The sequence below is a fragment of the Rhinolophus hipposideros genome, assembly GCF_964194185.1.
Source record: "Rhinolophus hipposideros genome assembly, chromosome: 9".
Lineage (NCBI taxonomy): Eukaryota > Metazoa > Chordata > Mammalia > Chiroptera > Rhinolophidae > Rhinolophus > Rhinolophus hipposideros.
In genome coordinates this window covers 18,723,362-18,746,357 of record NC_138055.1, presented here as the reverse complement: position 1 = coordinate 18,746,357, position 22,996 = coordinate 18,723,362, and the positions used below count along the sequence as shown (strand labels likewise).

Here is a 22,996-nt window from a genome sequence, read left to right as displayed (position 1 = left end):
CGCCTTATGCCATGGAACTACTATACTTAGGTCTTCCTATTAAAGGAATCCACAATCCACGCATTATAGAAAAACAAAAACAAACAAAAGCGATCATATACAATCTTTGTTCGTATGGCTCATTAACTAATGTTTGAAATGTTCAAGCTAAAGCTTTTTTTTCTCTTTTTCAATTTATCCCTTTTCACCTTCCTCCTTCCTTTTCCTTTCCTTTCCCTCCTTTCTTCTTGTTTTTCTTTCTTTTTTTTTAAATCCTTCAAACAAACAACTAAGACAGTTGCGGGGAAAAATAAGGTATTAGCACTGACTATGAACCCATACATGCAGGGCATTTCAAAATGTTTTCAGTCAGGATCAATATAAAACAATAGGATATGGTACTAAGCGAGCTCTAAAGCAAAAAAATAATTGTGCAACTGGAAATAACCTGACTGTACAATTTGAAGAGTGTTTGGGTTGGGTATAAAACAGGGTATAGGTTTTGAAATTTTATGTTCAATCTCTTTTTTTTTGTTCACTCTGAAACCTTCCCAACTATATATACTTAGCTTCCACCCTTTTGCATGCTATTAAGATTTCTCTTGCTAATATTAATAGCAAGATTTATACTTGCTACTTGAATTTTTTTTTAGCAGATATATTGTAAACTGCAAAGCCTACCCATAGAATAAAGAAAGGAGCCAATTGTATTCCATGATGCTGGTTTATAGAAAAATGGCACATTTCAGTATGTTATGTATCAGATATAGCACTCTGTATATATAGCAAAGAAAAATATTACTTTTTACAAGAGATTAAAAGTTGAATATTGTCATTTTAATGTCTTAGTGTAACTATTCTAATAAACTCATTTCTTCAAATGACTGAACACCATGAATTATAACTTTATATAAACTTTGCAAAAGGGGTGACTTGAGGTGTTTTTCTCTTCATGCACTCACTGCATGTTTGTTGCTTGTATCCCGGTACGTCCAAGTGAAGGTATTGATCTTGAAATGAAGGACCATAAGAAAAGGATACATGATTTTTCCAAATACCAAGAATAAGTATCCAAAAATTATTAGGGGTCACATCAGGTTATGGAGAAGGGTTCACTGAAAAGGAGAAGCTAGAGATAACCTTGGAAGGGGATGAACAATTCTAATGAGTAATGACAAGCAAATAAGAATACAGAGATGGGAACATACAAGACAAATTCCAACAGAGGGAGTAAGTATACCAGGTGGGTTGAATAAAAATAAAAGAATAGTGGGAAGTAAAGCTGAGAAAGAGATCTAAAGACCCAAGTAAGACCAAGAGATATATAAGACCATGAGAGCGTCTCTCACTTTCATTCAAAACACATTTGTAGAACAGGTACTAAATCAACTGCAGATGAGTTGTTTCTGAGGTAGAGACTCAGTAAATGTTTAAGAAAAAAAAATGGAATATAGAAATTGACATTTATTCTAGTGTGGAACTAAGTTTGACCTCCCAGGATTACTGTATCACTCTTTTCGTACAGAAAGAAGTCAGTTTCTCAGACAGATTATCTCAAAGATGGACACTTTTTTTATTTTTTAAAAAAGTAAAAGATGGAACTTATAGCAGCAGAAACAAAAAGAAATTACAAAGTACATCTTCAACAGATTATATTTCTAATAACTTAATACAGTGGCAATAAGGTGATCTAAAAGAATAAATCTTTGCACTATTCTAAATAAATGCAATTTTCCTTGAGTTAATTTATATCAAAGATAAAACTGCTGATGAGTAATATGTATATAAAAAAAGGTTTCAATCATATTAAAGTCTTACCTACTGGACGATTAGAAAGGTAATGCCGAAGGTTGATATTGCCTAACTCATCTGGTGTCACTTGGTCCACTTGAAGACAGATTTCTGTATCTTCCCCTCGGATGTTAATTTCCCCATTAACACCAGTAATCTTAAACACCACAACTGACATCTAACAATGATTGAATAAATAATATTAGTATACTAAGTAATTCAAATCAAAATTTTAAAAATGACACAGGAAACTACTATAACCTCTAAAAATACAACTGTGGCCTAATAAACCAAATATATACTGTGATTAACAAAATGTAGTTAATATAGGATAGTGACAAACTCCAGCTTCCTTTCTTCTTATTCAGTCAAGAGAATTATTTTACAGCACAAAGACTAATTATATGACATTTCCATATAATTACTGAAATTATTTTCACTGAAAGTTGAACATATTTCCTAAGTCATTTATAGATTATTTCACTGGGTAAAGAGGGCTTAAATAAACCAATAATGTATTTGTTTTGTAGACAGCCCCTCAAAGAAACTGACTACCATCCTTACCGTCAAACGCTTTCAAAATGTTTTTAAATGGAACTAAAATAAAGGTCAAAAAATAAAAGACGGGAAAAAGAACCGCCCTTTCTCAATTTGAAAAAAATATATTTTTTTAAGTATAATTCAGAGAAAATTCACTAACAGGTAAGAATTTTCAAGAGTAGAAAAAGCAAAGTGAATCAATCATCCACAATCCAAGTCAATTCATTTTATATATTAATGTCTTAAAATGTGTACATATTGAATGAGATAAAGTTGGTGGCATTTCTCTTCAAAAAATCTCTCTGAAATGATTACCAGGTCGTTATGATTTTCTTGAGCACCCTCTGAATTTGTACTCATGGCATCTGGAGAGGTTTCACCATAATTCTGTAGGTTTGCACTGGCATTTGCACTACCTGTTGGGCTCTGAAAATTTGTGGTTGAATTCTTTTTAATACCTGAAATAATGCAAAAATGAACAAATAAATTAAAATCAGTTTTACACATGATCCAAAAATATTACATTTATCTAACCAAAATGCACTATTCCTTTAACCCTTTCTTAAGCATTGCCTTGTTTAAGAGACAAAACAAAGAAAAATTAAACTGTGATTAGTTAGAAATAAGAAGAAATAAGTTCTCACAGTAAAATGTTAGAGATACTAAAGACCTAAACTTAAGATAGTCTGAAAAGAAATCTACCCCAGCTGACCACAGCCTGTGTTCTCCCCATTGTGGGCCTGGTGCTCATCTAACCAGCAGGTTCCTGCTCAACCAGCTTGACCCCCCTACTCTATCCTATATTGAACCATCCCAGTCTGAGCACTTAATTTTTCTTTACGGTATGCTCTCGGAACTCCTAACTAACTTCTATGTGAAGTTAATGTCACTATCACCAGTGTAATAATCATTTTCTGTCTTTTTCTACCTGCCTTAATTTCTCAACGTGCCGTATATCAGAATTTCTCAAATTCTCTGTGCTAAAAGACAATTTTTAAAAATTTTTGTGTCTGTCACAGATCAATACTTTTAAAAAATACTGTAAAACTAAGTTACTAGAAAAATTAGATTAGAAAAGCCAAAGACATACAAAACACGCATCAATGTCTTCATTATATTTACTACCATAAAATCAGCTTCTCACCCAGTGCCTAGCAAACATAGTAGGTGATCAATAAATTATCTATTGAAAGAATGAATAAAATAATTTTTAGGACCAGGGAAGATATATATAAATGCAATTGCGGTACGAGTATGAGGAGATAGTAAACTCACATTTCACAAGGAGTTCCTAACATAGTCATGGGTTAAGGAGGATTCCCTGATAAAATAACATCTAAGCTAATGTAAACAGAAAGAAAAAAGGGCATTCAATGCACAGGTATAAAGACTCTCACGTGGAAAAAAGTTTGTCACCATGAAGAAACAGAAGACTGAAATATACTATAGCACATCCGAAGTGTAGTAAGCACTTACTACAATAGCAGAAAAGATAAGCTGGGGCCATAGTACACAGAACATTGTCAGAAATGTCAAAGTTGTTCAACTTATTAGCCTTACAGCAGTGAGAAGTTATTGGGATTAAAATGGAAATCGACACAATAGTATTTATTTTATAAAAAGTATCCTGCCTATGGAATGAAGAATGAACCGAAAATTGAGAAAAATAGAAACGAGGAGACTAGTTAGGAGCCTGTGGTGGACTGGTTGTCCAGTTGTGTTTGTTTGCTCATGAATACGTATATATATGCAAAAATATGTACGCACATATACATACATGTGTAAGTATAACTTTGTATACGTTACTTTTTTTACCCTTGTATACATGTTACTTATGCTATTTTGTGTGCGTGTGTGTGAATATATATATACATATATATGTATATATATATATATAAAAATGTACACATATGTATATAAAAATACATACAAAAAGTCTGGAAGTATACAGTATATGCATATACCAAAAGTTGATGGTAGTTATTTCTGGAGTGGGGAATTGTATCCAGGGCAGAGTAAGGGTGGTTTAAAGTGATACCTTCATTTTTTACTCTAGATATTTTCAAAATATCTGATTTTTTTTTTACAATGAGAGCATATCCATATATTTCTTATAAAATTAAAACAAAGAAAACAGAAAACAAGAGTCTTCCAAATGAAAAACAATTCCTCCGACATAAAATCATTACAGTTCAGAAGAATTAGGACTATATAGTTATAAGAGTATATCATTTAAATGCTACACACACAATCAATGCCTTGATATTTTTCAGGATCCTGAAAATTAGTCTACTGCTGGAATCTATTCTAAGACAGTAATTAGAAATGCAGACAAAATTTATGAACAACGATATTAATTATAGCATTTTTATAACTGTAAAAACTATAAATAATCTAAACATCCAATATCAGAGAAATGATTAAAAGGTTATGGTACATTCTTATGACAATTTAATACAGACTTTAAAATCATTTTCAAAGGAGTTTAAATAACATTAGAAAATGCTTACATGTGATAAAAAGAAAACCATACATGTAATATGACACCAAATACATATATATGGATATATATACAAATTCACAGAATAAATAATAGTTCTAAATTGTGGAAGTTTGGGGTCATTTTATTTTCCAAATTGCTGTTATCTATATTTTCCAAATTGAGTGGCAATCATTTTTATTATTTAATTTTTAGAAATAATAAGAAAATTGCGGATGCTTTTTGAGAGTAAATAGGAATATCCTCTACAGGAACACTTTTGTTCACAAAACAGAAATCGTCTGTTAAGGTAGGCTATTAAACCATAAAGGGGACAGGGAACTAGGCAATAGAGCTATCTATGAATACAGAATATATTTTTATGACTCTATCAGTATCTCCTCTACATTTAGCTGGTAGAGTATGTTGGAAAGGAGATTGCTGAATTGCCTATACTGACTAGGGTTAGATCAGTACTTTTTGTTTACATGTGGCAAACATTTCCCAACTCTGGGGAGCTAGTATAGCAGACTGCTTGGTTAAAAGCTTAGGCTCCTGACTCAGACTAGCTGAGTTCCAAATCTGCCTCTATTATTTCCCGTCTGTATACTACTTTCTCTAAGCTTCAGTTTCTGAAGCTATGAGTCTTTCCTTACCTGAGCTGTTTTCAACTGCGTCAATAGGCTTATTATCTTTCATACGCAAAGTAATCTGTGTCTCTGCTCTCTTACTCTCTGGCTATGGCCCATGCTTTTATTCCTGCTCACAAACTCCCCAATGTGGTGGGGATGCATCTAATTCTAAGTCATTCCTACTGGTCTTTATCGCAGTATTATTTGCCCCTGAATAAAATCAGGCAATCATGTAGTTCCATCATATACAATCATTTGAGAGAATCCTGGGAATCAGCAGATCCAGTTTGAAAAAATTCTAGTCCTAAAACCACATAATTGAGAATCTATCATGCTAATTAAGGCCAGTAGTCAAAACTCCAGAGATAGGAGCCTCTGTGAGAGAGGCTTGGAGCCTTAATGTTCTGTTTTATGACCTAAATGACTGTATACAAATAATTGCTGGATGTCAGCCACAAAAAGAAAGCAATATCTGTTAAAAAGAAGCGCTGGAACAACTATTAGAAAGTTAGATACAACGCTCTTTGTATTATGCATGTATGTGTGTATAAATAAGTATTTTGGGGGCTGTATATTATTGAACATAACTGAAAATACTTGAACATCAATTCTAAGATATGTATGTATATAAAATATAAATTCTTAAACTGTACTGCTTTACCTTTTTCCCAAAATATACGACTATCACTTCCATCACTTTCTAACAACTGTTCTTCCAATGTCATGCTGTCAAGTGAAATGGTGTCCAGTGAGGTCTGTGAAGAGCTTCTTTTCATGCTCTTATAAGAAGCACAGAGTGGAACCAGGTTGGGTGGGCACCGTTCCTTAGGCTTTCCACTGTTCACAAACAAAATTATTAGAAAATCATCACATATAAGGGGAAAAAAATTATTTCTAAAAATTACGTCTAACAAAATAAAAATATGTATATAGTATCTACAAGTTTTTAAATTATATTTTACAAACATAAGCACAGTGTTCTCATAGTTTGAAAAAACTACCTTTCCAAGTATTAAATCTAACAACGGCGTATTTTGTCATGACATTTTCTGTCCAAAAACAAAATATGTTCACAGCCATGTACACACACACACACACACACACACACACACAGCAAAACAAAAGAACCCCAAATTCCAATACTATGCTGTTACCTTAAAGATGACTGGGACTTAAGCGTTCTAACTGTGGGTGCTTCTTCTTTACTGATGTCCACGTTTTCAGAGAGTGAAGCTGTTTCTGGAAGCAAATCTTCAGCTTTAAAGACCAACTCTATGGTTTCATTTCCTTTACTAGTTAAACTATTTGGAAGCATGTTTTGAGTACCATTGTTATCGAATGACAGCACACTTGAATCTTCTCTGGAATTTAAGACACTACTTGAAGTTGTATAAGATAAATCCTTTTTGTCACTTGTTTCTGATCCAATTTCTTGTGAACCACTTTTGCAAATAATTCCACTACTTTCATCTTCACTTATTTTCCCTAAACTTTTATCTGATAAATAATCCAGAAAAGAAATGCCTTTTTGCAGATTTGTATCACTGGCTGATTTAAACAGCAAAGGATCCTTCAGAGGGACATGGCTAAGGTCAACACTCATAGATCTGTTGTCTGACATATGATTAACAGTTACACTTCTAATTTGATTTATACCTCTAGTAACTTTTCTTTTTGAAGACAGGAATTCTCCGTTTTCTGAAGGCAAATAGTCAGGAACCATTGGGGTCACACTTTCAGAAACAGGAGACTTCAGAGTATTTGCGTGATCCACCGGATGTAGCAAAAGAGCCACTTCCGCACTTCTAAGTAAAACTCCAATGCAAATGGAGGCTTGACTAGCAGGACTGCCAGTCACAGCTTCCACATCTTTCCTTAAGTTCTCAGAAAGCAGAATAAGTGACTCTTGGAGGAAAAGCAGGAGCAAATACTGGTAGTGATTAATCTGCATACTGACATGTTTATGAAGGTGAACCAGGACGTGAATATCTGCATCGGATGAAGAGGAAAACCTTAAAAATGTGTCTGAAGAAGGTTTCTGACTGCTATTTGTCAAAGGCTCAGACTCTGTACTGTAATAATCCTTCAGGAGCTTTTTCCGCTTCAGTCGGCCAGTCAGGTCACTAGATTCACTCTGTGATGTATTTAGAGATACTTGATTACAAGTCTGTCGCTCTTTTTGTGCCAGTGCATACTTCGTTGGTTGACAAATCCAAACGGAAAGAGGGAAAGAATCTACAAAACTTATTGGCCTTCCTTTTCCACTTCTCATCCCTTCATAATCTATCCAAAATTGAGAAAAGTACACAGCCCAAACATCCGTGGCAGCCGAAGTTTTAAGAGTGTATTTATTCAACTTGGGAGTAATATTTCCTTTATAAACTTCATGCATTTTGGTATCTTGCTCGTGAGCATGTCTCTGGAAGATTGGATGCAAAAGATTAAAATTCTCACCAGATTTGGGGAAGTTGGTAAATGTTTTACTGAAAAAATCACAATCTTTGAAATCTTGGAACAAAGCTTCCAGATCAGAATGACGACAATTGGGACAGTGCCTAGTATTTGTAGCAGTCACTTCAGAGCTCTGAATAGAGACCGCACATGGCTGATCTTCATGGCACTCAGGTTTCATTCCAGAAGGAATGACGAACTGGAAGAGAAAACACCCATCAAGTCTTAACTCACGAGTCCATTTGTTTTGAAGATAACATCATCAAGAACATGACTTAGCTCAGGAATTCTTTTTGACATCCCCCCACTTCCCTATCCAGACATAAAACACTAACTCTCTCCCCCAAATCTTTTTATTAAACTGAATGAAAGGGACTTAAAAGATTAACCAATAAGAAAAGAACAACTTAAAAAAAACAAACATAATGAATAATTTATATAACATACATATATATTTTCATACAACATATCACAAAATAAAAAGAACAAAATTGAATTAAATCAGTACTACTAAATGCTTACTATGCCTTGACTATATATAAGAAGGTGCCAAGTTTAAAAAAGGGAATTTTTTATTAGGATAGTTTAAACCCAAGCAGTTTGGAAAATGAGTAAATGGAATGACTAGATAGATGTCATTAGAATCCCTTTTCTGGGAGAAAACTATTAAGAAAATTAATTTAAGAGTAAAGGTCCAATTATTTACTAAAATAACTTTCCAGAAATAATTAACCCCATTTCTTAAAATATTCACATCAAAGAGTTCAAAGTGACTGGTTTTAAAACTGCCCATACTCAGAAAATGTAAAGATTATATAACTGTATCTTAAATTATAATTGTGAATGTTATAAAATGTGTCTCTACAGTGAATATTATAGGATCTCTGAGATCTTTAAAACATTTCTGCAATGCTATTGTTGAATATTATTAACCTCATTTTACAGAGAAATTAAGTATATAAATTTAGTCTACCAGCAACAGATCTAGCAAATGAAACTTTCATCCATGCCAAGTCTTATCCTATTCACTACGCTAAACTTATTTTTAAAAATTTGCCTCCTTTAAAGTTTAAATATGCATGGTATTCAAATTATCAACTACCTGGCTATAATATAAAGGAATTTTCTATTCTTGTTGGATATTAATAGAATGAATGTGAACAAACAAAACCCAGATATAACTTAAAAACATCACTGTATTATTTACCCTCCTTAAAAGAAAATTTTTTTCAGCTCTGGTAAGAAGTAGGAAAAAAAATGACCGATTTAAATTTTACTTCTGCTTATTGCCAAATGGATGAGCAATGAAAAAAACGAAAATAAAAGGAAGGTGGAGAAAGAAGTAGGGAAAAAGTCTCAACGCTCCTATAATTGAAAATCAAAATTAAAACTGAAATTTCAAAATCAAAATTAAGATTGCAATGAAGGTGATTTATATTTCAGCATCCCTCTTACAACCTGGAAATATAACGGTGTTAACTCTTCTTCCGTAAAAATAGTTTTGTTCTCATAGCCACTTGTTTATATGGTACCTTTAGCATTAAGCCATCAACTCGAATATCAACATGCTCATCAGATTTTGAATTGTCATTCAACTTGTATACAGCCATAAATTGATTAAGACTCTGTTTTAAATCCAACAGAAATTGATTTAACCATAGAATACTTCTTTCATCCACAGTAAACTGTAGTGCATTCAGCTGGCTATAAAGGTTGGGAGATGGAACTGTGGAGAAAAAAATTTTTAAAAGATTTTTAATGAACAGATAGTTCTCAATCTTCCCTGAAAACAGAAAAGACATTTTTAACAAGTTTTATTCTTTTTTAATTAAGGTAAAAAGTTTTTCAAATGTCATTTACAAAATAAAGTGACATGTGTGGATGAGAGTAAACAAATTTTTAGATAGACAAAAAACACTTTTCTGTTTCACTAACTTAAAAATATACAAGTTATTCTAAAACTAATTGTATAAATAGGAAGTACTCTTTAGATTTCTTTTCCTAATGGTACTGTCACCAAGAAGCAAACTTCAAAAAAACCTTACCTTCTTGATGAAGTATCACATCAAAGTTGTGGTCCTTAATGTCTTATTTCTGTAAGGACTTTTACTAACCAAATCTGAATCTGAATCTTCTAAAATGAGAGAATCACATCTAATGACTAATTTCTTATGGAAGTGGTAAACTAGGCAGATCTCCTTGAGAGGAAGGATCATGTATAGCTTTATTCTACACTTAATCCTATATCTAGAATAGTGCTTGGTGCAAAATAAACACTCAAGTATCTCTTAAATAATCAAATGAATACACTCTTTTTCATAGCTCCTCCAAAACATCACAATGCTTAGAGGTTGGATAAATGTTTTAGTGCTAATATATGTTAAACTAATATTTATAATTACATATACATCACTTCGTGAAATCTACATATACATATTTGTATCATAAAAGCTAATACCATTTTCAGAGCATCTAATGAAGGTATTTTATTCCAAAAATTCAGACTTATTTACTTCTATGAAAGGGAACAGTATGCATATCTAGAACCTTTAAACTATATTAAGGAAAATAAGCTCAAGGTGTGGGATACCAGTTGAGGCAGCATTGTACAATGTCCTGATAGGATTTCTTTTGCTTTCATTATTCATTCATTCATTCATTCATTCATTCATTCATTCATTCACTCTCTCAGCAAACGATTCATTGAATGCCAACTGTATTTTGTGTAGTATTAAGCAAAAAGAATAAGACAAAAAACAACACACACACACACACACACACACACAAAAAAATAGGGCATGATCCATTTCCTTAAAAACTTCATAAACTATTACACAAGACAGACGTGAAAGGAGAAAAATCATAATTCAAGTTCCAACAGAGACATTCAATTGGGATGTAAAGGTGCTTGTCTTTGAGAATAGCCAGGAATGCAGTGCTGAGGAGATCACGTCACACTCGGGACGGGGAGGAAGAAGGGATCTCAGGTATAGATTAAGGGATGATGGCCGCCACAGAGAAGACTAGCGAGCAGATGTAGTCCCCAAGACTAGAGCACAGAAGGAAAGACTCTTGACTGCAGCTCTGGGAGAAAGGAAGGAACCTGGTACACTAAGCAGTAGAAAGATCTATATGCAGTTTCTAACAGTGATCTACTTATGAAATAGATTATTTATGTAGCTATTAAAGACATTTAAAATGAATTTGTAGAAACCTGGAATTTCTCATATCATTAAAGAAAAAGAACAGCTTGTAAATCAAATATGTTAAAAAAAAACACATACATTAAAAACAGGACTAACGCTATACTTGTTGTTAGGGTCTGAACTGTGTCCCCTCGAAACGGATATGCTGAAGTTCTAACCTCCAGTATCTCAGAATGTGACTGTTTATGGAGACAGGGTTTTCAAAGAGGCAATTATGGTAAAAATGAGTTCATATGGACAGGTCCTAGTCGAATATGACAGGTGTTGTCACAAGGAAATCAGGAAACAGACACACACAGAGGAAAGACCACGTGAGAAGATGCTATCTATGAGCCAAGGAGAGAGGCCTCTGAAGAAACAACCATATTGACACTTTGATTTAGAACTTCTAGACTCCAGAACCGCGAAGAAATAAATTTCTTTTGTTTAAATCACCCCATCTATGGTTCTTTATTATGGCAGTCCTAGCAAACTAATACACTTATGTTTTAGCATTGTCTCTAAATTGTAGGCTCATGGACCATTTTCTATTTTTGGCATTTTCTTTTCAATATAATGAACATATTACATTTATAATTATTAAAAAAGTTATATGGTTTTAAAGTTGGATCACTTAACAGAGAGATGAAACATGAGGACTGAAAATGGATCCTTACACTTGGTGATTCAATATAATACCCTCCTTACTTTTGTACATATTATAAATTTTTCCATAATAAAAATTTAAATTAAAAACAGTTAACCATAATCTAGCAATTCCTCTCCTAAGTATCTAGGTGGCAAAGATTTAAATTGCTGGGAGGGAATTTTATATTTTTATCAGGAAAATAAGTATATAGAACGGGATTATTATTCCTTTGGCACACATTAACAAAACTGATAGAAATAAACCTTTATTAAAAGTCAGAAATCCTGGAAACCAGTCCTCACTAAAAGAGAAAAATTTCTAGCTCGATGATGCATTATTTAAGGAAAATAATTTGTTGGGGGGAGGTGTGTGGGAGAAGGCTGAAAAAAATAGGATTACCTAATTATAGAGAAATGGCTGGGGAAACAGTGGGGGGGGGGACAATGAATTTCAATTTAGAAGACCCATGCTTGAGTTTTAGCTGTGTCATTTTACTATTTATAAGGTACTAAGCAAATGTCTTAACTTATCTTAATTTTCTCTTCATTTTAGTCAGGAAGGTAGAAAACAAACAAATGAGAAATATACCAAAGACTGTTGCAAAGCATAAAAATGTGAAGACTAGATCCCACAAGTTTGGCACAAACAAAAATTAAAAAGAGATAAAATAGTTCGATATCTAATTCTCCAAAGTAATTTCCAGGTTACCTTCTTTTTATTTATAAACAAAGACATGAGCATCAGAAATTCCCTTTGAAACTAAGAACCTATATTAACTCAATATTAAACAAATGAGCAAAGCAGGTCAAACTATCTTGGAGTTCCACTTTTAAAGAGAGGACATAAAATGTTTTTCTTCCAGTAACATATCCTATTTCATTTAAACATTTTTCCTTAATTATGATTTTCAACTATGATTTTTTCAATGAAAAAGGTACCACATAAACAAAGGCAAATTTTACTTTAAAGGACTCCTTGATGAACTGAGACAATAACAAAGAATTTTAATATTCAAAGAACACAAATTATAATCATTTTAACTTTAGGCAGCCAAAGTAGCTTGCAAATAAAAATTCATGTAATTCAATGTTTCTAACTAAAGACAAGTGCCAAAAGTTGTCCAAGGTACACATATGGGCATTAAAAACTAGCCCAAAAAATTCTCTGTGGCTAAAAGGGTAACTTCATTATTCATTTTTCAATGAAATATAGATTTTTGTATAGCAGAAATATAAATGGAGTTTTATTAAAGGAAAAAAATGACCTTATTCTACAAATAATCTAACTTTCATCAAACAAACAGTTACTAAGTACAGAAATGAGTCAAAACTCAAGGATAAAATGAAGCATGAATCCTACATGATTCCTGACATCAAGTATGCTACAAACTAGTGAGAGAAAAGAACATATGAACAAATAATAACATGTAAAAGTGCTACACTAGAGTTAAAGTACACTACACAGAAGTAACAAAAGTAAAGAACAATAGATCTTTGTTTCTGTTTTCACATTTATAAAATTGAAAATGTTAGCAAGAAAAAAAAAACAACTTTCCAAGTAATGGACAAATAATTACAAAATAGGAAACTCTTACTTGGAAAATCCTTGCCATCTGGATAGTAATATTCGGTGAATTCTATATAGACAGCTGACATTTCTTGTGGAAGATACAGGGATTTTTTATTGCAAGAAATCATACTTTTGGGGGAAGAACGATACTGTTCTGCTGTAGAGACCTGAAAACATAATTAAGTTTACTGACGTAACACTGAATAAAGCCCTTTCCAAAGAATGTATGCAACATAGACATCATTTCAAACTTTTAAAACTACTTCCAATAATTTATTAATGGTTAATTGTCAATGAAAGTTTACTATATATTAAACTTCACATTAAATTATTTTTAAATAATACCAATCAACAATTCAGAAAACTATAATCTCTTTGCATTCCTATCAATTACAAAATTAAATCTGTACAACATCCCCTGCAAGCTTATTATTTTTAGCATTAAAACAACATAGAATATTTCTATAAGATAATAAAATAAGTAAATGGTAGAGTCTGGACACAGATCCAAGTTCTCAAGACTAAAATGCTTCTCCTTTATGTACTGTATAAAAGACTATTAGTTTTAAGGTTCTTGTTATATTTTTTCACTCTCCCGCCAAAAGAGATTATATTAAAAATGTACATACTAACTTACCAAAGTTCAACCAATAGAGTTTTTATCAATTTCATTTATTTATGCTTGTTTAGTAGATCCAGGGATGCATCTTGAGGTTATTTTAACTTTTCTCACTCATTCAGCAAACGTGTGTATTTCTCATATAAAGTGGAATGCTTTTCAACGTTTTATTTGTTTCCATTTGTGTAGATTGCTAATCACATCTTTTGATTATTTGTACAGTCTTTATAAATTTAAGTCAGTTCCTTACATTATCTAATTAAGAATCATTTCTCTGCATATATGGAAATAAATCCTTTCCAACTCAAAGTGTCAAGTTACTTTAATAGACAGCAGCTTATTCCCGTTTTTCCTTTAATAATTAAAAAGTTACTCAAAATGGAATAAACATACTATTTTATTTTCTTCCTATTACTTTTATTTGTTTGTTTTGTTTTAGTGTGTTTGTGTATATGGGACTTCTTTACTGTATTTCACCCTCAACCATTCTAGATCATGGATAATTTCTTTCCCCCACTTCCATATGAAATTATTTAAATCTCATAATTTACAGTCTGCTTCAAATAAGATGCATTACATACAGAATGTAAACAAAGAAGCAACTGCACAATAAGAAAACAACTGTTAAATTAGAGTTTCTCAAAATTGGCACTTCAGACATTTGTGGCCAGATAATTCTTTGTTGTGGGAGCTGTCCAGCACATTGTATTAATACAATGTTTAGCAGCATCACTGGTCTCTACCCACTAGATGTCAGCACCAACCCTTTCCGTCTGTGGTAACCAAACTTGTCCTCAGACAACGCCAATGTCCACTGGGAGGGAAAATCGGCCCTAGTTGAAAACCAGTAAGTAAAATGAAAACTGCTCAGATAGAAAACTAAGTCTCAACGCCATACGCTTATCAAAATGAATGAGAACAATTCATAAATGCTAATATACATCTGAAATCCTTTTAAAAAAAAAAAGTCATGTATTGTGTTCATCTCAAAGGACTGTGAGGTTAGATTATGTTGTGAGATTACAAACTGAGTAAGATGGTTAGTACAAATGGGACAGAGATCTTAGCTATAAATTTATATTCACAGTATAGCCAATACTTGGCAGCTCAGTAAAGCAAAACAGGTATTTCAGTTTCTTCCACTAAGACAATTGTGCAATAAGGAATCTGACCTCCAAAGAGAGGTCTGGCCTTTGTCCTTGCTCCTGGAAGGTAAGTCCGAATTCTTGGAATCTCCCATTGATGATGGACCCCAGACCACTACTGGTAGTTCATGCTCACAAGATATCTCAGAGTGGGGCTAGCCATACTTGGATAGCCTTAATAGTGTTTAGAGGATGGACACTTTGGGTCATCCGGAGACTGAACTCAACTACGTGGGCAGCATTTCATACATACTGTTACATATCCACGTCAGGAGAGTAATGTGTCCTGAGGACAAGGACGTTCTTGTCCTCCCAGAATCCACTCTATGTTCTCTTCCTGTAGCGGGCTCTAATTTGTATTCTTTCCCCTACAATACATGTGACTCTGAATATAACTGATTTCAGCAAGTTCTGTGAATTTTTCTAGTGAATTCTTGAATCTATGGGTAGTTTAGGGAAACCCCTGACCTTGGAATTGGTGTCAGAAGTCTTGTGCAGACTTGGCAATCTTGAAGACTGTAACCTTAACCTCACAGCTTGCCTAATTCTGATTAACTACATAAACAAAAATCAGTGAGCTGATATTTTCTATCCTGTCTAATTTAACCATTTCATAAAACTGGCCAAGACGTTTTTAAATAAAACGGTGGCATTAGTTTGTAAGAGTTGCTTGAGTGAGATACAAAAAGTATTCACCAGAAGATGTAATTTAAAAAGTAAAACAAACAAACAAAAAAAAGTAAAACATACCTGGTATACAATGAAATCTGCAAGTCTAACCACAACAGAACTAGACATTAACATAGCTTTGGATTGTTGAGATAATACTGATGGTGTCCTGGAAGTCCCTTTTAGAGCTGAGTCTTTCTCTGTGGGAAACAAAAGTCTTTTCAATTTATTGCAAATTTTTCCCTAAGTCATTCTTTTATTATTACAGCTACTAGAAATATAGATGAACTCTAGTTTCTCAAATGAGATTAATATATGTAGAAATACCTTATATATAAATTGATATAAAAATGTAAGTTATTATGATGATTATTCTTTTTTGTGATGTTTATCCTTTAAATAGGAATCATAGTTATATCACATTTAATACTGTATCATATAATAACTTTTGGCTGGAATTCTTGTTAAAAAGAGAGATTTACTAGGCACTGAAACATCTGAAATACTCTACCTGGGTATTACTCTTATATTCGTCATGTTAATTTAAAAAGGGCTTGTTCCATAAGCCTATGGTATGAATGAGGTACAGGATTTTTATACATTAACTAAACATAATACTGACTTACACAGAACATATTATGAACCCACACACACACACACACACACACACACACACACACACACATATTAATATTAGGGGAATGCCATAATGTTGTTATAGGTAAAATACCTGTTTGTGTGTGCTGGGGAGAGGCATGTGTTGGGGATTTAGGAGGTGAACCTACATTATGATCTTTTACAGCCTGTTTAAGCATTTCAACGTTGCACTCAAATTCATGTAACAACTCATTGGCCCATCCATTTTTTGTCTTGGTTGCATCACTAAAATACATCCAATGATTACAACTATCTCCTGTAAAAGGAATAACAGAAATTTCACTGAAAAGTTCTCAATTATCATTTATTCTACTATAGCAAAGCTTCTAATGAGATTTATTCATATTCTCAAGGGAGTTTTTAATTTTCCAATAAATTTCAGCCTTCGTTTACTATAGATTTTACTCATAGAAAATATGGACATTTAGAATAGAGGAAAAGAATGTCAAAAAAACAAATAACCTGGGAGGGTTTCTATCTAGAACCCACCCTTGGATGAATATCACTCAAAGTTTCAATTAGAAGCAGCACTGCTAGTCAACCATTATGAACGCTCAACTTGCAGGCATATTGCCAGGAGGCAGAATCCCAAAAAATACCACCAAAGAAAAAAATCTTTTCATCAAAGATTTTGTTGTAAAGTGACTAACAAAAATTTATAAAAACAACGATAAGATGAGGATTATTAAAAAACTGAAGAAACCAATAAAAATCCTCAAGATGGACATCAGTCATAAAACTGATATCTATGTTTTTTTGGAGAGAAAATTTAAAAAAAAAATCAGGATTATTAGGTCTTCCATAGCAACTAAAGAAAGTAATATGTACATAAAAAGGTTAAGAAAATAAAATCTACTTTATGACTGAAAGTTACACTTCCCAATATGAATGATTTTTATAGTACAATTATTTTAAGTATATGTAAGTAACTTATGAATCAGGAGGAACAGAATGTAAAATAAAGCCCTTCAAGCAAAAATCAAAACAGACCGTCTAAGTGTTAAATTCTGTCAGGCACTGACACAGAAGTGAAGTGACAAACACTGGAAAATGAAAATTTATGAACAGAAAAATCTTATCACTTTTTAAAGTCCTAGAAAACTCATAGTTAATTGTGTAAATTAAAAAAAAAAAGCCATATACTACTAAAATGCAGAGATGGGTTTAAGGTCAAATTACTTAATTTGGCCATCAAGACACTACATTTTGATTATATTATTTGGGGGACAACCTACTAATACTTGATTATCAAGGAGCCTATTAAATCTTACTTATTGATGATATTTAGAAAGTACAGAAAAGATTTTTTTAAACAGTTCCTAGACTCCTACAACTTAGCTAAAATCACTGTTACCCTTTTGTTTTATTCTTTTTAATTTTAAAAAAATATCTAGGGGCTGGCCCAGTGGCTCGGACGGTTAGAGCTCCATGCTCATAATTCTGAAGGCTGCCGGTTAGATTCCTCGAGTCCAGCAAGAGATGGTGGGCTCCGCCCCCTGTAACTAAGATTGAACATGGCACCTTGAGCTGAGCTGCCAACTGAGCTCCTGGATAGCTCAGTTGGTTGGAGTGCGTCCTGTCAACCACAAGGTTGCCGGTTCGACACCCGCAAGGGATGGTGGGCTGCGCCCCCTGCAACTAGCAATGACAACTGGACCTGGAGCTGAGCTGCGCCCTCCACAACTAAGACTGAAAGGACAACAACTTGAAGCTGAACGGCACCCTCCACAACTAAGATTGAAAGGACAACAATTTGAAGGGAAAAAAAAATCTAAATAGGGGTGGCCGGTTAGCTCAGTTGGTTAGAGCATGGTGCTAATAACACCAAGATTGCCAGTGCGATCTCCGCATGGGCCACTGTGAGCTGCGCCCTCCTTTTAAAAAAAAACAAACACAAAAAAACTAAATATGTCATTTAAAAATTCAAACATATTAATAACTTGCTTTTGTTACAATTAAAATAACACAAATATATGTCCTCTGAATTATGATGTTTTAAGGTTTAAATTAATTATTTAGAATATCGTCAATTTCTAAAAATTATACATATTGCCACTTTCTAACAATTATACTTTCTAATAACCTACATAAACCTCAATATAAAATCCATGAATATTTTTTATGGCAATGTTATTCTCTTGGTAAGATACTGTGCTGGGGAGGGAATAACAAATGTCTTGATCTCTTTTCCCTTTATAAAATTAAATTAAAACAAAATAATAAAAAACAAACAAAAAAGAAACAAATTGGCCACATAATTATAAAGCAAGATTTACGTATTTAAAGAAATTGTTATCCATACCTGCTTTGTGATAAGGATAATAATCTATAGTTAGCTGTGTAAACGACAATTGCATAGCCCCTCCAGTAATACGTCTGTTTGACTCTGGGAAAAGAAAAAAGATTAGAGAAAGAAGAAAAAAAAAAGTATTAAGCAAATATCAGAAACACTTAATTTACCACAGCTGCAGTCCAAGCAATAGTAACTGTCTCTCTGTTATCACAGATAATACATTAAGGATTTTAGGAAATACAATTCAATCTAGTAAGTAGTGAGACTGATCTTGGAGACTAAGCAGTAGAAATTATCCTGCTTTCATCATACAAGTTTTTACCAGATCAAAGGGTAGAGCAGGAAAGGTGAGAAATATTTGGATTTTGGAGCAGGATTTGCAAGGTACTAGGCTAAAAAATGAGGATACAAGAATACCACAACTTTTGTCTTTACAGCCCTAACCAGATGCCAAGCACTGTTTTAAATCCTTTAGGTACACTTACTCTTTTGCTCTTCATAACAACCCTATGAGATAGATACTATTATTATTTTGCCCCTAGATAAAGAAACAGAGACACAAAGAAGTTTAGTAAATAGGCCAAGGTCATACAGCTGGTAAGTGTACAACTGGTTTTGAAACCACGAAATTTTTTTTTTTAATTTTTTTTTAAGGAGGGCGCAGTGGCCCATTGGGGGGATCGAGCCAGCAACCTTGGTGTTATCAGCACCACACTCTAACCAGCTACCCCTGAGCTAACCAGCCACCCCTGAACCCAGGAAATGTTAACCACTACAATATATCATCCTGCCTCTTATGAAGAGGAAATTGAGTTTATTAGGTTAGGTAAGTTGTCCAAGGTCACATAACTACATTAAGATCAGAAGTAGATAACAAGTCAGTGTAACTTCAATACAAAAATCAAATTTAAGAACAGCATGGACAAAGCAAATACAAATTAAGATACAGCTATGTACACACTCTCTATGTTCATTTGTTAACTCCAATGTATCCCAACTAGCAGAATTTCTAGTGCACATCTTCAATCAGTTATTTAAAACCGCTGGAGCCAAATGTTCCACATTCTTTTTAGGTTTTATGAAAGTAGTATGTGTACACAAGGCTTATACAACAGTTGTGAGGTAGCACTGATTAATAAAACATAATAACTCTTAAAAAAAAATCTCAAGCATTTACAGCAGGGGTGTCCAAACGTTTTTCAACATTTTTTACCAAGGGCCATATGCGGTAAAATACACAAACAGCCAGGCCACTCACTCGAGGTAAAGTATGTATTGCCTCACCTGGTTTATTTAAGTAAACTAAATATATTTTTGGAATTTGCTGCTGGCCAATTAACAATGGATTGCGGGCCACAGTTGGCCGACGGGCCACAGTTTTGACACCAAACTGTGTGACTTACACTAAGTGGGCAAAACAAAGATGACAAATAGCAATGTGTTTGTTTAGGTCGAGTTTTCCCAGCAAATGAGTTTTTCATAAAAAACACTTCAGATCTTTCTGGATTTTAGAACATCAGAGAACTAATTACAGATCTGTACAATGAGAGAAATATTTTGGTGGAAGGGTTATCCTTCAAATAAGATCATTAAGCGTATTCTCCAAATTCCAAATCTTCCTCACCTTTCCCGCTCCACGCTGTGATCTGGTAGCCTTATCTGATGAAGGCAGGATAGTTTCTACTGCTAAGTATCCAGGATCAGTCTCAAAATTCACTTTCTCAGCTTTAAAAATCCAGAGCAACAATTTTCATAGAGAGAGAGTCTGAGTCAGGTCTGAGGTACACGGGCCCACCATCTCCATTTAAAAAAAAAATTATTCAGTTTGATTCTCACACTCAGCAAAGTTTGAGAACCACTCTCCTAGAGATAGGACTACCTGCTGACCCCTTCCAGCATTTATGGGCCAGAGAAACAGAAATGCCCCAGCATCTAGATTAGGGAACTATAGATTTTCAAAGTAACCAAGAACAGCTTCCTGCTTATCCCGTTACCTTTGTCTACAAAATACGGAAAAATACGGAAAGCAAAAGCAAAAAGAAAGAAGAAAACCTCCTCACTGAAATTCAACCTTCTAACCAAATTTTAGGATTTGTGGGCCTCGAGGAGAAACAAGAAAGGTCAAACAGCCACACAGTTGGGTTTCCATGCAGATGGGGTCAGAAAAATGTAAATAAACCACTATGCTGAAAACACATGTGCAAATTATAAATTTAATTTGTGGACAATTTCAAAATTATGAAAAAATTAATTCAAAGGCAAGTCTAATACTTCATCATCCTCCAAGGATGTCATCTACTTAGTCTTTGATTCTTTTAAAGCTAATTTTACTGTTAGCATTGATAGCTAACAATTAATTGTGCTGAAGTACTAACTACTAAAGCAAAACAAAATTCCATACCAATATATAATGTTTAACATTACACCTTTCATGTATGTATCTCATATTAATGATAAAATTATGATCAGTTATCTTACAGTACATACCACATATTACATGATAAACAATCCAGTTTTATAGTAAATTCTAGAAAAATCAAAAGTTTAAAATAAGCAGGTTACCTTTTTCTTTAGCATGAATATCATCACATATGTGTAAATCTAGATGAGAAATAACTAAATGATGGGAGGTTTCTTTAACATCAAAGTCACTGAACAGTTTCACAATCGCGTCATTTAGATCAGGAGCATTTGAAGTCTGCGGTGTCTTCACTTGTAACGTCGATGGGGCTACTGCAGAGCTCTAAAAAATTCAAAACTGCCTTATCACTGCAAATTAAATACTTGAAATTCCTCACACAAGAAAACTTAAACATTTTTAGGAATAAAGTGAAGAAAAATAAGCTAATACAGTTTGCATCAATATCTCAGTTCCCTTAAAATATTTTCTGATTTATATAGGAATAAAACTAAAATCCAAAAACTGGAGAACTATACATAATTTTAATATAAACCTAGTATGTTTTGGTAAATATCTGAATAGTTACATTTACACATTTATACCCCTTCTTGTCTTAGAAAATATATTTATTAACTACCAAAGGCAGCTTATTTGATTACAAATGTGAGCCCTGTATACATCAGCTGTATACATTATTATATGTCCTACAGAAATAAATCACTTCTTTGTAAAAGCATTTGTGATATTATTTAGTACTGTCAGTGTTCTGGTGTCTCCTATAAGGTGTGGTGTGTCCTTTGAACTTGAAAATATAAAGAAGTTCAAAACCAGAAGAGACTTATAATAGACTGTAAGTTCAAATTCTTTTCTCCCCAAAGAGAAAAAGCATAGAATACTGGTGAAGTGTACAGACATATGTGAAGCTCTAATAGCTTACAATAATTTTGCATAAATAATCTAATGATTTGATTGATATATTAGCCTTAAAACTGTACATGAAACTTTGGTAATAATAAACAAAATGAAGACCAAATTTTCAGTTAAAAACTTTCTAATTAATAACAATTCATTAATAAGAATATAGTTATGGAAAATTAAAGTACATATAGTCTGTATTTATATAACTTACACATTTATTAAGAACTATGATCATACTATAAAATAATTTCAAAGTGTACTCAGTAAATGAAAATCTCAATGAAAATAATTAGGGCCCATAGTAATTAAAGATGAAATGTAGTTGTGAAGCTGCTAATACTAGAGGCTCAAATAAAACTATTTTACTAATTGATAAACTGATTTTCACTTTAAAAAAATCACTTTTTCTAAGCTCTTCCCCATCTACTTTTAAAACCTTAACAGACTTGTATTGATATCTATGATGGTACTATTTGAAAGAAATCACTCTCTTTAATCATGTTTTCTCTCTTCTTCATCAAGATAAATACTGATACAAATAAAAACATAAACATTAATCTCTCTACACACCCCTTTCTTAATACTGTGGTAGATTCAGGTTTCTGGATGCTGTCTGTAAGGGAAAAAAAGTGGGCCACAATAAACTCTTTTGCCTTATGAATAATCTTAACATCTCGTACTTTTCAATGTCTTCTTTTTTTTAAAGGATGAGACTAAGCAAATATTTATGATAAAAGATGGCTGTCAAATTGTAAAGCTGAGTATTTCACTCACTAATCCACTCTCTCAGTACCTCAAATAATCAGGACATTCTGTATTATACATAAAGTAGTGATGTGACAAATACCCCCCAAGAAAGAAACTATGGAAATGTGAATACTTAAGTTAATCTACTATGAAGTATTATGGAGTGACAAAAGAATGATTACAATGACATGAAGAAAACTGTATATACACACTTACTACCTACATCCTTACTAAAACTAGGAAAGAATGCAGATGCCTAGACAAAAAAAATC

The 22,996-nt window shown here is 33.1% G+C and overlaps 1 protein-coding gene across 2 annotated transcripts in view; it reads right to left on the bottom strand.

Annotated features, from left to right (window-relative positions):
- Positions 1 to 22,996, bottom strand: part of BLTP3B (bridge-like lipid transfer protein family member 3B) — a 79,914-nt gene that overhangs the window by 21,491 nt on the left and 35,427 nt on the right. For both annotated transcript variants that reach the window (XM_081058521.1, XM_081058522.1), the window contains exons 8-17: positions 21,221 to 21,401; positions 18,668 to 18,751; positions 16,439 to 16,621; positions 15,790 to 15,908; positions 13,301 to 13,442; positions 9,405 to 9,598; positions 6,576 to 8,071; positions 6,083 to 6,258; positions 2,626 to 2,768; positions 1,798 to 1,948 (exon numbers count right to left, since the gene is read on the bottom strand). In XM_081058521.1, the coding sequence (XP_080914647.1) occupies positions 1,798 to 1,948; positions 2,626 to 2,768; positions 6,083 to 6,258; positions 6,576 to 8,071; positions 9,405 to 9,598; positions 13,301 to 13,442; positions 15,790 to 15,908; positions 16,439 to 16,621; positions 18,668 to 18,751; positions 21,221 to 21,401 (2,869 nt within the window). The remainder of the gene's footprint in view (positions 1 to 1,797; positions 1,949 to 2,625; positions 2,769 to 6,082; positions 6,259 to 6,575; positions 8,072 to 9,404; positions 9,599 to 13,300; positions 13,443 to 15,789; positions 15,909 to 16,438; positions 16,622 to 18,667; positions 18,752 to 21,220; positions 21,402 to 22,996) is intronic.